Source organism: Furipterus horrens, unplaced genomic scaffold (genome assembly GCF_987537825.1).
Source record: "Furipterus horrens unplaced genomic scaffold, mFurHor1.1.pri manual_scaffold_3, whole genome shotgun sequence".
Lineage (NCBI taxonomy): Eukaryota > Metazoa > Chordata > Mammalia > Chiroptera > Furipteridae > Furipterus > Furipterus horrens.
The window spans coordinates 38,441,575-38,456,096 of record NW_028327173.1 but is presented as its reverse complement, the minus strand read 5'-3'; the positions used below and the strand labels follow the sequence as shown (position 1 = coordinate 38,456,096).

The 14,522-nt window shown below is 34.2% G+C and overlaps 1 protein-coding gene across 1 annotated transcript in view; it reads left to right on the top strand.

The window, feature by feature from the left end:
* Positions 1–14,522, top strand: part of USP24 (ubiquitin specific peptidase 24) — a 128,041-nt gene that overhangs the window by 28,878 nt on the left and 84,641 nt on the right. Inside the window, exons 2-8 of the mRNA XM_090269535.1 lie at positions 1,403–1,568; positions 2,911–2,978; positions 6,226–6,369; positions 7,287–7,409; positions 8,407–8,442; positions 8,777–8,842; positions 12,552–12,617. Of these exons, the coding sequence (XP_090125661.1) occupies positions 1,403–1,568; positions 2,911–2,978; positions 6,226–6,369; positions 7,287–7,409; positions 8,407–8,442; positions 8,777–8,842; positions 12,552–12,617 (669 nt within the window). The remainder of the gene's footprint in view (positions 1–1,402; positions 1,569–2,910; positions 2,979–6,225; positions 6,370–7,286; positions 7,410–8,406; positions 8,443–8,776; positions 8,843–12,551; positions 12,618–14,522) is intronic.

Below are 14,522 nucleotides of genomic sequence, written 5' to 3'. Positions count from 1 at the left end.
GTAGAGAATTTTTATAAGAGTTTACTTGAGCCAAACTGACAACATATGCCAGGGAGCAAGATCTTCAGTGCTCCCAAGAATAATAGTTTACAGTTTCTCTTGTGCATTTGAAATTAAGGAGGGAAAATAAGGAAGATTGTGTGAACGAGAGAAAGCAAGGCAGGTATTGGGTTATAGTACATACTAGAAGAAGGAGTCCAAAAGGGCTATTGGGTATTAGAAGGGGAATCTGAAAGGGAGCAGTTCAAAGGTGTGCTAACCTAGATGCACAGGAATAGTAGACAAGTTTGCTTCAGGCTAGGATAAGCCTTTTAGTAAAGAAGTTACATGCCTGGAGCATGACCACCCACCATGACCTGCCGGTTAGGAATCTGTGGTCAGGTCATCTTGTGAGGCTACTTCCTGTTGAACCCATTTTGGTCTACAGCACTATAGATGACTCCCTGCCTCTAATTCATTAGGTGCGTCCATTGTAAGAATTTAAAGTAATTAAAGGAATATGATGTAGTTAGGAAATTCTGGAAATGCTTCTCTGGCAGTTATGAAGGAATAGTGGCATCTCTGTGGAGATAGAAGTAGATGAATTTGAGAGAAATTTAGGAAGTGTAATCACCTGGTCTTGGGCGTGGAGATGGGAGAATGGGGCTTTAAGAATGAGTCCTAATTTCTGTCTGTGCTGCTAAATAAACATGGTGCCATTCTCTGGAGGATAATGAGAAGAGAGAGTAGCATTGAGGTTTGAGACACTCCAATACTTGATGGCCAGGGAGGAAGGATATACCAGAGGGGAGGTAGAATAGAACCAGCCAGACACACGAAAAGGGAACAGGGAAGTGTGCTGTTCTGGGAGATAAGGGAAGCAAATCTAACATACCAAGAAAAGGGAGCAGTCAGGTCAAATGTTCCTGAAAAGTAAGATAAGTGCTGAAACATTTCATTGGATTTAATGATAAGAATTCAGTGGTGACCTTAACAGTAGCCAGTGTAGGAGAGTAGGGACTCTGGAATCGCTACACCTGAGTGAGTCAGTGGGGAGGAGCTAGAGACCTCAAATACAGGTAACTATTTGGAGAAATTTGTGTCTTCGCTGAAAAAAAAAAACGGGGGAAGATAGGATGGCTGTGGGTGAAGGTAGGGTTGATATTTTATAATGCAAGTGTTCATTTCTCAACAATGAGATGAGCTCGCCTTCTGAGGAAGTAGGACTGCCAGTATAATAAAAGTTGAGAATACTTGAGGTAGTCTTGGTGAAAGATGTGATGATGAGAAAGAAATGTGGAATCCACACTATTGGTATTAATAGCTACAGTACCATTGATTAAACATCTGCTCAGTGTTAAATAAAAAGTTTTTAAAGTAATCACTAATCTGTTTGGTTTTAACCATAATCCCTTTTTGTCAGAAGAATGATGAAAATGGAAACTGCTCAGGGGAAGGAATTGAATTCCCTACAACAAACTTATATGAACTGGAAAGCCGTGTTTTGACTGATCAGTGGTCCATCCCTTACAAGCGAGAAGAATCACTAGGCAAGTGCCTGTTGGCATCTACCTACCTAGCAAGACTTGGTAAGTTTACAGACTTCAGGACACATGAGCAGATTTTTTTTTTTTTTTTTAATAAAATGCCTGGCTTTCATCTTAGCTCTTGTCATTGTCTATCTGTATAATCTTAGATCATTTACTCTCTTAGTCTTTGCTTGTCCTTTGTGGAATAAAAGCTTAGAATTAAATCAGCTCTTTTCATCTAGCTCCAATAGAGTAAAAGATTCTTTAAAATATAATTGAAAAAGCATTATACAAATTGAAATTAACTTTTTCCACAGAAGCCTGGAGCACTTCAAGTCTTAAATTCAGTGGCTTTTTTTTTTTTAAGAGAAGAAAGTAATATTAATTTAATAAACATTCTGTGCTTATTAAGTGCTTGGCACGGTCTTAAGTGGTTTACAAATATTAAATTAATAGAGTAATAAAACACTGGGTTGGAAGAATGGATGTCAATGTTAAGGAAGTTTCTATAGAATATATTAAAGAGAAAATGATTTTTTTTCATATTGAATTCAATTGTAAAATAAGAATTGGGCCACTGTTTGTGATTCCTCCCCCCACCTCATTAAAAGTGTGCATAGTTACCCCCATGGTTAAATATGAGGCCCATCAGTAGGAAATGTTTTCACAAGGATTAGACTTAATCCTAATAGGCAATTTTCTGGTATGCTTATTACTAGCTTTGCAGCAGCAGCATTCATTGAGTGCGTGTTAGGATGTGGGTACTGTGCCTGGCAGTGGGTCTGAAAAAAAGAAAATGTGTTCAGCAGTATTCCCAATGATAAGCAAAATCCGTTACTGAGTTATTGGTTCTTTTTAAATGTATTCCAGAGAATAAACTTACAGTGAACTTATTAATTCACTTAACAGATTTTTATCACCTACTGTGTTCCAGGCACAGTTCTGTTCATTTTATTACACAGAGTTCATCAGTTTGTTTTAGGGAAGAAAAGTGATTGGAATTTATTGAGAATATTTGTGTTTTTACAGAGTTGTTTAGGAAAATAATAATAGTGAGTAAAGTAGTTTCTGGTGGTGTTTTATTAGTTATTTAATCAGATCGTTGAAGTTACTCTGGCATGGAAAATGAGTCCAACCATTTCAGTTCTAATTAATATTTGTTATACTATTAAGAAATATTTATTAATAATAAACATTAATAAAAATGTGCTGTTAATAAATAAATACTTATTGTTTCTCAGCATGTTCCTTCATGAGAATGTATATATTCTGCTTTTAATAAACCCTTAAGAATCAAGGTTTCTGTAATAAATAGATCCAGATGTGTGAATTTGGAATGATACATATGGTCTCTATAAACTACCTAAAATCTAAGGCATATCTTTTTATTTATTTTGCTAAGGTCTTTCTGAGTCTGATGAGAATTGTAAAAGATTTATGGATAGGTGTATGCCTGAAGCATTTAAAAAGGTAAGAAATATGTGCTCCGCTGATTTCTTTTTTGCTGGGCATGAAGGCGAACAGTATTTTTGTTTTATGTTTTTATGTGTGAGACTAGTTTATGAATATTGTTCAACTGAGGAATCCTCTAATATGAAAACAGTAGCTGTGAAGTGATTTGCTTCTCTTATATTTAATTGCTTGCACATGTCTTTGATTGACTGTCACTTTTACTTCTATTTAATTAAGGTTAAGACTTTATACTAAGAAATTAGACATGAAACTAAGGATTGTAGCACTTCGAAAGATAATATTTTTCAAACTACAAGCCACTTTATATTTATTCCACTGTGATAAAAGCAAAAAATTTGGCTTAAGTATTCTTACTGGTAAAATGACATGCAGATGGCAGCCTATCTGTCTGGACTAGAGCGATACATGCTTGCTCCTGTCCTGGTCACATTTCTTGAAAGCAATTTTTCTTAACAGTGAGAATAGAAGATCACCAGACTTGTATTTCTAACCCAAGCAAGATTCCTTTTTCAAGGTATGAGTCCTGAATTCCCACAAGAATGGGAACAATATCATAGACACTATTTTCCCCAGCATGTAGCCAGTGTCTAGCTCAAAGAAAGAACTCAGTAAACCTTTGTTGAATGAATAAATGAGTCCCCTGCTGTCTTGTACTTCTGGATTTTGACATCCATTTTTGCCCCATATTCAAGTAAGTCACTAGAACTACAGATGGGCGAAGTTTGTGCTTATCTTAAAATCCAGTAAAATAAACTGTTCACTTGCAAACTGTTATTCTCATTTGCATCTTGATGACAGACTCTCCTTTAATTCAAAGCTTAAAAACTAACAAAATTAATTATAGGAACAAAAATAGCTTAATCTTTGAACAAAGGAAATCTTTTTAAATTTTCATTTGATCAGGGATTATTTGGAATCAAGAATTTATCTTCATTTTGGGTGAATTTATTGACCAATTTGTAGCTTAAAATTATTTTCAGCTTTTAAGAATTCTTTTAGAATTAGAGTACCTTTTTAAAAATAGCAGAATTTTTATAATGTAACAAACTGTGAGACATATAATGTATGCATATATTTACAGAGAAAGGAAATACAAGTTTATTCAGTTAGGGGAAAGGATTTATAAGTGTAAGGAAAGGACCTTTAGGTTGATGATTTCCAGATCCAGAGAGCCCTGTCAGTTCACCAGCAAGTTGCATTTTGGAATATGATACTCTAACTCTATGCAGAGATGCTTCAGAGAACTGTTTTATATTATGCCTTCAGCTATTGGTTATTGTATAAATAATGCTCAAGGAGTTGTTAGGGGATTTTTCTGTAAAACTGTAAGTCCAAAGGCACCCTGTATTATATTATTCTTCACGGTTGTTTATATAAAAATGCCTGTTAAAGTCCCTTAATTTTAGAACTGTTAAAAAGATTCTCCTCCTTATCAATAAAGCATTCTTTTTAAAATTAAACCAGAAGGGCTACAGAATTCTGTGTGCCTTTAGACTTGGCTGCCAGAAAACTCAGTAGTATTTTATACAGTTTGGCCTTGGTTTTCTTAGATGTGTTTTCTGGTATGATGACTCTGCTCCCTTCTCTAGGTTTTTCTTACAAGCTGCCACAAATTTTTTTCGACGGGAATAGGTAATTAAGCAGTTGTATGAGCTTTGTTGTCATTTCTACTTCCTTCACCTTTCACCTTCAGGCCAGCCTGGATTCTTTACTAGTATATTGAAGCAGCACGGGGAGGTGGGGGTGGGGGTGGTCCCGGTGTGGCCGTAGTACGTAGGTATGGTCAAACCATGTGTGCATCTTCCGCACCAGGTGCTGCCTGTCCTTCCCCACCTCTTCTGTAAGACAGAACTCTGTTTTCAAATTAAAAACTGAATAAATGAGATGTCACCATGAAACTTCGTAAATGTTCATCTCTGCTTCATTTTGCTTTAATTTAATTTTTAAGTATTTTTAAGAGTAGGCAGGCAGGCAAAAAATATGCAAAAAACAGTAATTCGTTGGTCTATTTAAAATCAGTCTTATGATTATTGCTCATTTGAGCAAATAGTGCAACTAATTGGTATTTAGAAAATCTGGAAGGGAGGTATTTCTCTGCAGCTAAAGAAGTTTTAGCTCTTTTAGAATGCTCTTAAGAGCTTCTTAATGTGGCCAAGATGAAATTTTTACTGCACTGTATTTTCTCTTGAAAGGAAATCTTATGAAAAAATGAAACCACCATGCCAATTGGCCATTATTTTATTAAGTGAAATCCTTTGATTTCTCATTCCCTGTTCTAGCAGTTGTTCCTGAATTAGACTTCCCAAAGGAACAGAATACTGAGGATTGGGGAAATTCAGTAATGATTTTAGATTCATCTATGTGCCATTTCCCTTTTTTAACAAATCTAAGATGCTGAATATAAGAAGCATCATGTTTTATATTTCATGCTCATATTTTAGGAAAAATGGCTACAGAGTAATCAATATTACAATGCCTTATCATATAGAGCTATTTTAGATTTACTTAAACATTTTTAAAAGTTGACTATTACTTTTATACAAACCAGAAAGAGAAATACAAGCAAAATAAATTGGTAAGGTATTTCTAAAACTTTTTTTCACATTTGAGTCCCGCTGTCATCTGGTCAACAGGTAGGAAGATGCAGTCCTGTTTCTGAGATATAAAACACATGAAAAAGTCTATATTAGAAACCATGAAATACAGTATTCATTTCTTAGATCGCAGCAATATTGATTAATGGTGACAGCCAAGGTATATTAATAATAATACCTAGCTATTTGTAAAATAGTTTCACATTTGTTATACCTTTTGATACTCATAACATCTGTGTAAAGTTGGTAGGAATTTTGCCTCTTGAGAAATGAGAGAACTGAGCCTTTGAGAACTGAGGTAAATTTGTCCAAGGCCACATAGCTAAAAAACAGCAGTGTCTGGAGTTGATCTCAGGTTCTTATTTACTCTATACCACTTAACCTTCCCTGGTAATATTAAAAAATAGAGGAGCAAATACATTTTTTCAACTAACTAATGTAAGGAAATTAAAGTTCAAAAACGAAACTCAGTGTTGACTGAACTCCATGAATGAGTAGGTGGACTATAGCTATGGGTCCTTTAAAGCCAGCCGTCTACATAAAAATGAGTATTATGGTAAGAATCTCTTGATTATTCGAGACTAAACTGATAAAATGTAGACTGTTTCCTTTTCAAGTTAGACTCCAAACTGTGCTTTATGTTTCCCTAGCTCCTGACATCAAGTGCTGTTCATAAGTGGGGTACTGAAATTCATGAAGGAATCTACAACATGTTGATGCTATTAATAGAACTGGTTGCAGAAAGAATAAAACAAGATCCAATTCCTGTTGGTCTCCTGGGTGTGCTTACAATGGTATAGTATCTCTAAAATAGGAAGTTCTTCCAGAGTCATGGAAGCAAGGAACAGACTGACAGTGACCAGAGGGGTGGGAGGAGGGGGAAAAGGGAGAAAAGAAGGGGAATGGTCTGGTTAAGGAACATGTATATATGACCCATGGATGTGGACAGCAGGGTAGGTGGGGATTGACTGGGACTTGGGCGGAGGGGGCATTGAAGAGCATGGGGGAAAAATTGGGACAACTGTAATAGAATAATAATAATAATAAATTCTGAAACAAAATAAAATATGAACTTCTTTATTTTGATTTTAAAATACCTACCATCCTCTGACTTGTACTTAATGAGTGACAGTGATGTTATCATTAAAGATATTAACTTAGCAGTTAGGGTCCTTGCCTTTTATTTTAAAAGCAAAGAAACCATTCTGCGTTTTCAATTTTAAAGAAATACCTTTCTAATTTTAGTAGTATTTTCAGCTCTTAGACTGATTAAATAGCTTTCCCTTATGTCTTCCTGATTATTTATATCATAAATACTTTCACATAGGCTGTTCATGTAGTTTGCTTCTGGCCTTTCCCCCTGAATGATAACAATAGCACATGAAGAAGGGGTACTAAGTTTCCCCCCCTAACTTTTGTCTTTACTGCCTTTCTGCCTGTGGCAGCCCTGGGACCTCTGGAATATTGGTATCACCTTGATTGAATCAGACCTCTCGTCCTGTTACTGCCTCCTCTTCCCTCACAGCAAATGTTGAACAGGACGGAAGAGCACCACTTTAGTAGTTTGTTCTTCTGTACCAGCTAAAGAATATGCTTTATGCAGATATTGAAAGATCCCAATAATAAGGTTGCATTTTATTTTTTCTAATGCTAATGAGTGTTGCTATAGAAATAGATAATAATAATGTTTTTCTGTTCTCTTTGTATCTAGGCTTTCAATCCTGATAATGAATACCATTTTAAAAACAGAATGAAAGTATCTCAAAGGAATTGGGCAGAAGTGTTTGGAGAGGGAAATATGTTTGCTGTTTCACCTGTATCTACGTTCCAAAAGGTAAACAGTATTGTTTCATCTTTTTATAAAGAAATGAATTGCAGAAGATTTTCTGTACTATAAGAATAACAGTTTACAAAGAAGGAACAAAACAGTCTCTGGAAAATGGCAAATATTTCATATAGCTCACAAAATTGCTAACCTTTTTTAAGATTCTGTATTTTTCTGTAGCTGTTAACTAACATCATGAATTGTATACATCTGAAATGATGTTTGATGAAATGAGAAATGACTGCATAACATCAATGCCCTATTTAGTGAATTTTCAGAGCCCCAGTTTAAAGGCTGTCCCAGTTTCTTAGAGATGTTTGAGTGACTAGAGCATTTGAAATAATTTGAAATGACTAATCATACCTAGAACAAATATTCTAATAGTCTCCTGGTATAATTTTCTTTTACACTTCATAAGCATTAAGTTTTGTTTTTTTCAAGCACAGAACCAATATCTTATATCTTTAAGGTCCTGCAGTGTGCAAATAGCATTATATCCACAAGGAGTATATAATGTAAGCAATTCCTTGATCAAACACTGTTTGGTTTTAAGAAACAGTTGAAAGAAGTCAATTTAGTAGATTAAAAATCTTGTCGCGTGCTTTAGCAGAAGTAGAGATTTAGTTCAACAATCATTTATTGAACATTTACTGTGTGTCTGACAATATTCTAGGTTTTGGAGATCTAAATTAAAAGGCCCTTGTTTTTAACATAAAGAGTGATAAGCTATGATTCATAACTTACAGCATAATGGAGGAAATGTGAAAACAAAAAATTACTGTATAATAAATAATAGGTATAATTATAATAATACAGACTTATAGACTCCTAAAATTATTATAGTATTGTCATAGATTCACATTAAGAAACATTTGGAAAAACCTTTCAAAATATTTTTCAAATTTTAATACTTTTTTTTCCAACATTTTTTAAAATAAAAGAAATACAAAGGCTAATGGGGAAGTTTTTATATTGTGGTCTTAATTTCTATTTTCTTTTCTCATAGGAACCTCATGGATGGGTTGTAGATTTGGTAAACAAGGTATACAGCTTTTATTAATAACTTATTTTTATTTTTCTAATGAAATTTCCTAGAATTTGGTATTTTAAGTAAATGACAACTACACAGAAAATCAGAAGTTTTTCCTAAGGAGACAGGTTTTATAGTTCCTGTTTTTTATACATGATGTTTATGCAGATGAACATCAACCTTGGGACTTAGCACATCTGCAGTGTATCACAAGAACATTGGAATTCCCTTAGTGATGACTCTCAAGAGCAGTGATATAGAGCACATTGATAGAGTAGAATGTTAGCCTTAGTTCCTTAAAATATTAATGCATAGCATTTTGAAATTAATTCTTACCTTTTTTCAGTTTGGAGAATTAGGTGGATTTGCAGCAATCCAAGCCAAGCTCCGTTCGGAAGATATAGAACTTGGGGTAAGTTAAACCACTCTATGTGCCTGGAAGTTCACTTTATATTTATATTGGTATGTAACCTAAGGGACATGGTCTGGACACATTAAATTAAATGTTAAAATATGATTTAATCTTTACAGAAGCAGCTTTCATGGTTCTGATAACCACAGAAATGTTTACTCTTAATCATAATAACCAAATTTCAGTATAGTGTGTTTTGGTTTTATTATTTTACCAATTTTCCTTTGCATATGCATTTTTCTCTTAATTTGTGATGTTTACATGAAATTATCTTTTTATTTAAAGACAGTTGATATATGTGGCAAGTATTTATGTACATAACAAGTTGATGCCTCAGTTAAATCAATTTATTTCATAGGACTGGACACAAATAAAATATTTTAAGGTGGTTCAGTAAACTTTCTGGTGTTACAGAAATTCATAGATAACAGGCTATAATAGGAGCTGAGAATCATCCCTCAGGTGAATACCGTTCATCTCTTCATGTCAACTTTATTTTCTCAAAAAAATTTAACCTTGTGGTTAGGGGAATAACTTAATCTTTAATTTTGCACAGATTGCTGACATGTTTTTAACTGAGATCATTTTGCTCTGTTCTCTAAGTAATTAGTCATTCAATTAAAAATGATTATGTACTTACCATGTACAAGACACTGTGTTAGCTAGCGTAAATAGATGAGAGCAGAAAATGATGTAGTAAGATAATATACTTAAGTGAGGCAAATTGTGGTTAGAGTAGCATTTATTTACGTGGGACAATGCCTAATCTTTGCATGAGGGAAATAACAGTCAAGAAGAGAGATTAATGCTGTGGTTGGTAATAGACTGACCCTTTCTTGCCACCTTGTTTATCCTTGAAGATCAGATGTCTGCCAGATCATAAATACTTCCACTGACACTGATTGGGGAGCCTCTTCCACCTTCCCTGAACATTAACTAGGTTGTTAGGCTGTTGTTAATGGATGAAGTATGTTAGAAATGACTTTATTGACCTGGAAGGTAATAGACAATAATTTTAAAAAGCAAAATTAAAAAAAAAAAAAAAAACTGTTAAGATACAGGGTTTGATCTAGCTCCCTTGTCTTTAAAGAAGTTGCCGTATAGGTCATTTTGGGGGTGATACCAGAAATTAACTTCATTTTTTAAAAAGGTTAAAATACTCAATCATTTCTTGCAGTTAATTTATTTGAAAAAACAAATACAGAGCAGACCGAAGTTTCTCTCCTACTTGGATGAAAATTGACTGAGGATGGAAACATAGGAATCCAGGCTTAATCTCATTATTGTCAGATGACTTGAGGTTCAAAATTCCTCCAAGATTTTTTCCTTAGTTCAGACCATTTTTTTAGAACAGTTGTGTTGTTTTTCACAGTTGATATAGAATTATTATTGTTTAGATTGTCTTGAAGTATGGTAAAAGTATGGGATTCTAATAAGTATGATGAAAATTTCACAATAAATGCCTGGTTTCTGACTAGTTAAGAAGGTAACTGTCCCAGAATAAATTTAGGCCATATGATAAGATGGAATACAAGTAAATGATTTATTTTACATTAACATTTACATTCATGTTAATTTTTTTTTTGAATATATATTTGAGGATATGTTTATTGTTTGTTGTTTTCTGTTTTGAGAAAGAGACAGGGTGGGGGGCGGGAGATTGACATCGATGTGAGAAACATCGATTGGTTGCCTCTTGTACACGCTTGGACCAGGGATCAAACCTGCAATCTAGGTATTTGCCCAGGCTGGAAATTGAACCTGTAGCACTTTGATGTATGGGACAACACTCCAACCGAGCCACCCGCCAGGGCCACGTTAAATATTTTTGAATTTGAAAAATACTGGGGAGGGAAATTATTCACAATCCATATGTTAAAAAATACCTGCACAGAGTAAGAAATGGAAGTTGCCTTTCCTCTACTCTATCCATACTCATACAAATATACCTACTTCCTAGAAAGTGGTTACCATTGGTGCTTTAGCCTTTCTGAGTTTTTCTAAATTTATGTGAAATATATCTGTACATATTCTTTCTCTCTTTTAAAACTAAATTATAATGAAGCTATACCTGATAGCATATTTTCATTTAGCATAATTTCATGGACATCTTTCCAGGCTAGTACTATCATAATGTTTTGAGTGGCTGCAGTGTATCCTACATGATGCAGTCACTTACTAATAAGCATTGGATTATTTCTAAGTGTTTGCTGTTGCAGAGTGTGTTTCATGGAAATTTGTCTTATATGTAAATGCAACCATTTCTGAAGGCTAGATTCCTGGAAAACAGGATTTCTGAGTTAAAGATAATAAACATTTTAAAATTAAAATTGATAGTGCTAAATCTTTTTTCACAGTCATTTCCTAATCCTCTCATTAATGCTGAATATTTTCAATCTTTAATTTTCCAATACGATGAACAAGAAATGATATTTTGTTATTTAATCTGTAATGCTGTGATTTTCTGTGAATTTGAGCATTTCATCATATGACTATTGGCTGTTACCATTTCTTCTATAAATTGACTTAGTTATTTAGGTCTCTTTTGCTTTGTTTGTTTTGGTAAATTTCAGGAATTTTATTTTTATAGTAAGCTTATCCAAGCCATGTAAGTCTAATTTGTCTGTTTAAATTTTTTTTCTCCCAGTCTTTTGCTTCTCTTTTAATTTTTATTGATGGCTACACAGAATCTTCAAGATTTTATGTAGTCTTTATTTTTCCTAATGGCTTAAAAGATTCATAACTTACTTGGGGAATGATCCTCCATCTCAAGGTTATAAAAACACTGATTTCATTTTACATTTTATAGTTTTATTTTTTAAACTTAGGTCTTAAATTTATTTAAATTTATTTTTATATATTGTGTAACATAGAGATCCAATTTTATTTTCTTCCAAATGGATCACTAATTGTTTTAAGATCCTCTAATGAATAATTCATCTTTTCTTTACTACTTGATTTGTTGACTTTATCATAGGTCACTATCCCATATGTACATGGGTTTGTTCCTGAACTTCAGTTCCAGTCATTCATTTGTTCGTTCATTCTTTGGCCATTTGTCTACTGCCTCACTTGTTTTAATTATCGGTAGGGCTGATTCTTCCTACATCATTCTTTTCTCAAATTTTTTTATCATTTTCATTTTTTACTCTTCTGCATGTAGTCAACCCATTGGTTCTCCTGCAGAAAATCTTAACTGAGATCGTGTTTGGATTTGTATTAAATTTATAGGTCAGTGTGTGGAGAAGTTACATTTTTTCAGTACTGGTCCTTTTTATTCAAGTACATGGTTTCTCATTTACTTGGACCTTCTTGTGTATATTTCGGAAAAGTTTTATAATATTCTTCATGGAATTCTTAAATATTTGTTAAAGGCACAGTTCACTGTTTCCCCAACTGTTCTCTCTTTTTTCAAATAAAAATTTTTTGTGTTATATAATATGAACTTCGAATCATTTCATCTAGTTCTCCAAAGAAGTTTTATTGGCATATTGCTACTTAAATTGCATTAATTTTTATAATAATTTAAATGGATTGACATCTTTATATCAATTCTTTCTGTCCAAGACTATAGTTTGTCTAGTTATTCCTTTGTGACTTGATCAAACTACTATTTAAAATTTTCTTCAACATAATGAAGGGAATTTGTTTAATGTTGAAGGAAAACACCCACTTACATTTATTCCTAACCTTCATTGTCTTTCCTCAGGCAGTCTCAGCATTGGTGCAGCCCTTAGGGGTATGTGCAGAGTACCTCAATTCCTCAGTGGTTCAGGTAAGGTTGGGCCATTTTACATTTACTTCGGAAAGTGATCTAAGAAATACAAAAAGTAATAATTATCTTTTTATCAGAGTTGTTCAGAATTGTGCCTAATCCAGAGTAACTTCTAGTGAAAATATTATCAGAAGAAACATAAAAAAATGATTAATAATCTAAAGTCTAGGAGACCTCTGACATTTGAGGTTCTTAACTTTTCAATTTATTATTTTATAAATATAATTTATATATGTTAGCATATATTTTTTTTCCGTTTTCTTGTCTATGAAATAAGCTGCATAAATCCCACCCAGCCCCACAGAATTGGTTAAGGATTCAGTACCATTATGTATTAAATTATATCAATGTTGAGCAGCCCACTAGGCTCACTTATTAGCTAAGTTTCTCACTACTGAATGACAACTTAACAGCACATCTTATCTGATTTCCTGCCTCTGCATGTTGTAAGTCAGCAGGTCATAGAGTACTCAAAGCTATGAGTGTTCAGTTTTGTAGTGTTTAAGGCCTGTTATACTTTCTTGTTTCCTTTCCATTTCATTTAACAAGTTTTACTGAATAAAATATCACACTGGAATATCTCCATTTATTATTTTCTTTTACCCTGGCTGGTTTGGCTCAGTGGATTGAGCGTCGGCCTGCGAGCTAAGTGTCGCTGGTTCGATCTTCCAGTCAGGGCACATCAGAGAAGGAAAACTCTGACTCCAAAAAACCTCCGCTGCCTTGCGGCATACCTCTTCAGGGGAAAGGCTAAGGGAGTAAACCCCGACAGAAAATCCGGAGCCGGAGTCCCTAAGGCGGTTTGACGTTGTAGTCAACACCGGCAACTCCTGCGGCGCACCTGAAGCCAAGCTGTATTGACTCCGTCTTTCCCTTGGACCCTTCAGCTGCGAAGAGAGGGGGGGTCTGCTGCATGGGCAACAGCAGACCCTCCATATCACCCTGCCCAGGCTCTGTAGCTTCAGCTTCACTGGAGAGGACACTCCAGCGTCATCGCAAGATGTCGATTCAACACGGGAGGAGACAGATACCGTGTCACTCCCGAGTCGGACTGCACAGCCATTCTCGGTGCTGCAGATAGACTCTTAAGAAGCTACACCATTGTCTCTCGAGACGGACGGCTGCCGATGATTATTTTCTTTATAAATAAATGTGTGAAACCTATAACTTCCAGAGACTTTTTTTAATAACTATAAATGATTCTAAAAGTTCAGTGTCCTTTCGGGGCAGTGTTTTGTCTGTACTATTCGTTCTTTCTAAACCTAATTTACTTACATTTTAACAAGGAGGACATGACTTTTTTAGTAAATTCTAGAAATTTCTTCTATTTCTAGGTGTTAAATGCCTTCTTTAGATGTCCAAGTAATACTGCAAGATTTTCAAATGAAATAGAATGACTGCATTTCTTCACTCTGGATATTAAACTCTTTAGAAACATCTAGTGTTCTTTCAACTTATTAAACATATAAATATAATCATTAGTTCTGTACCTGAAACAGTAAGATACAAAGAGGCAAAATAATTATTAATAGTTTAATAATTGGCTTTTCAATAACAGGGTCAAGATTGGATTTTTAAATGCATGCTCTTTAGCCATGCATTGCTCCATGGAAAGAGATTTAGCATAAATATTCCAGTTGCTAATTAATACTAAGTTCTTTCGAAATCTCAGGTTTTATAAATAAGCATATTGTACTTTAAAAAGAGTAAAAAAGTATGTGAATTTCCAACCAAAGCATATTTAACCTCATCTTTATTTATTTATTTATTTATTTATTTATTTATTTATTCATTTATTTATTTTTGCAATGCTTATGTAACTCCTGTACCTTGGCTGCCTTGGCTGTAAAACAGTGATGATAATCATGCCTATCTCACAGAGTTGCAGTGGGAAACAGGTCTGCC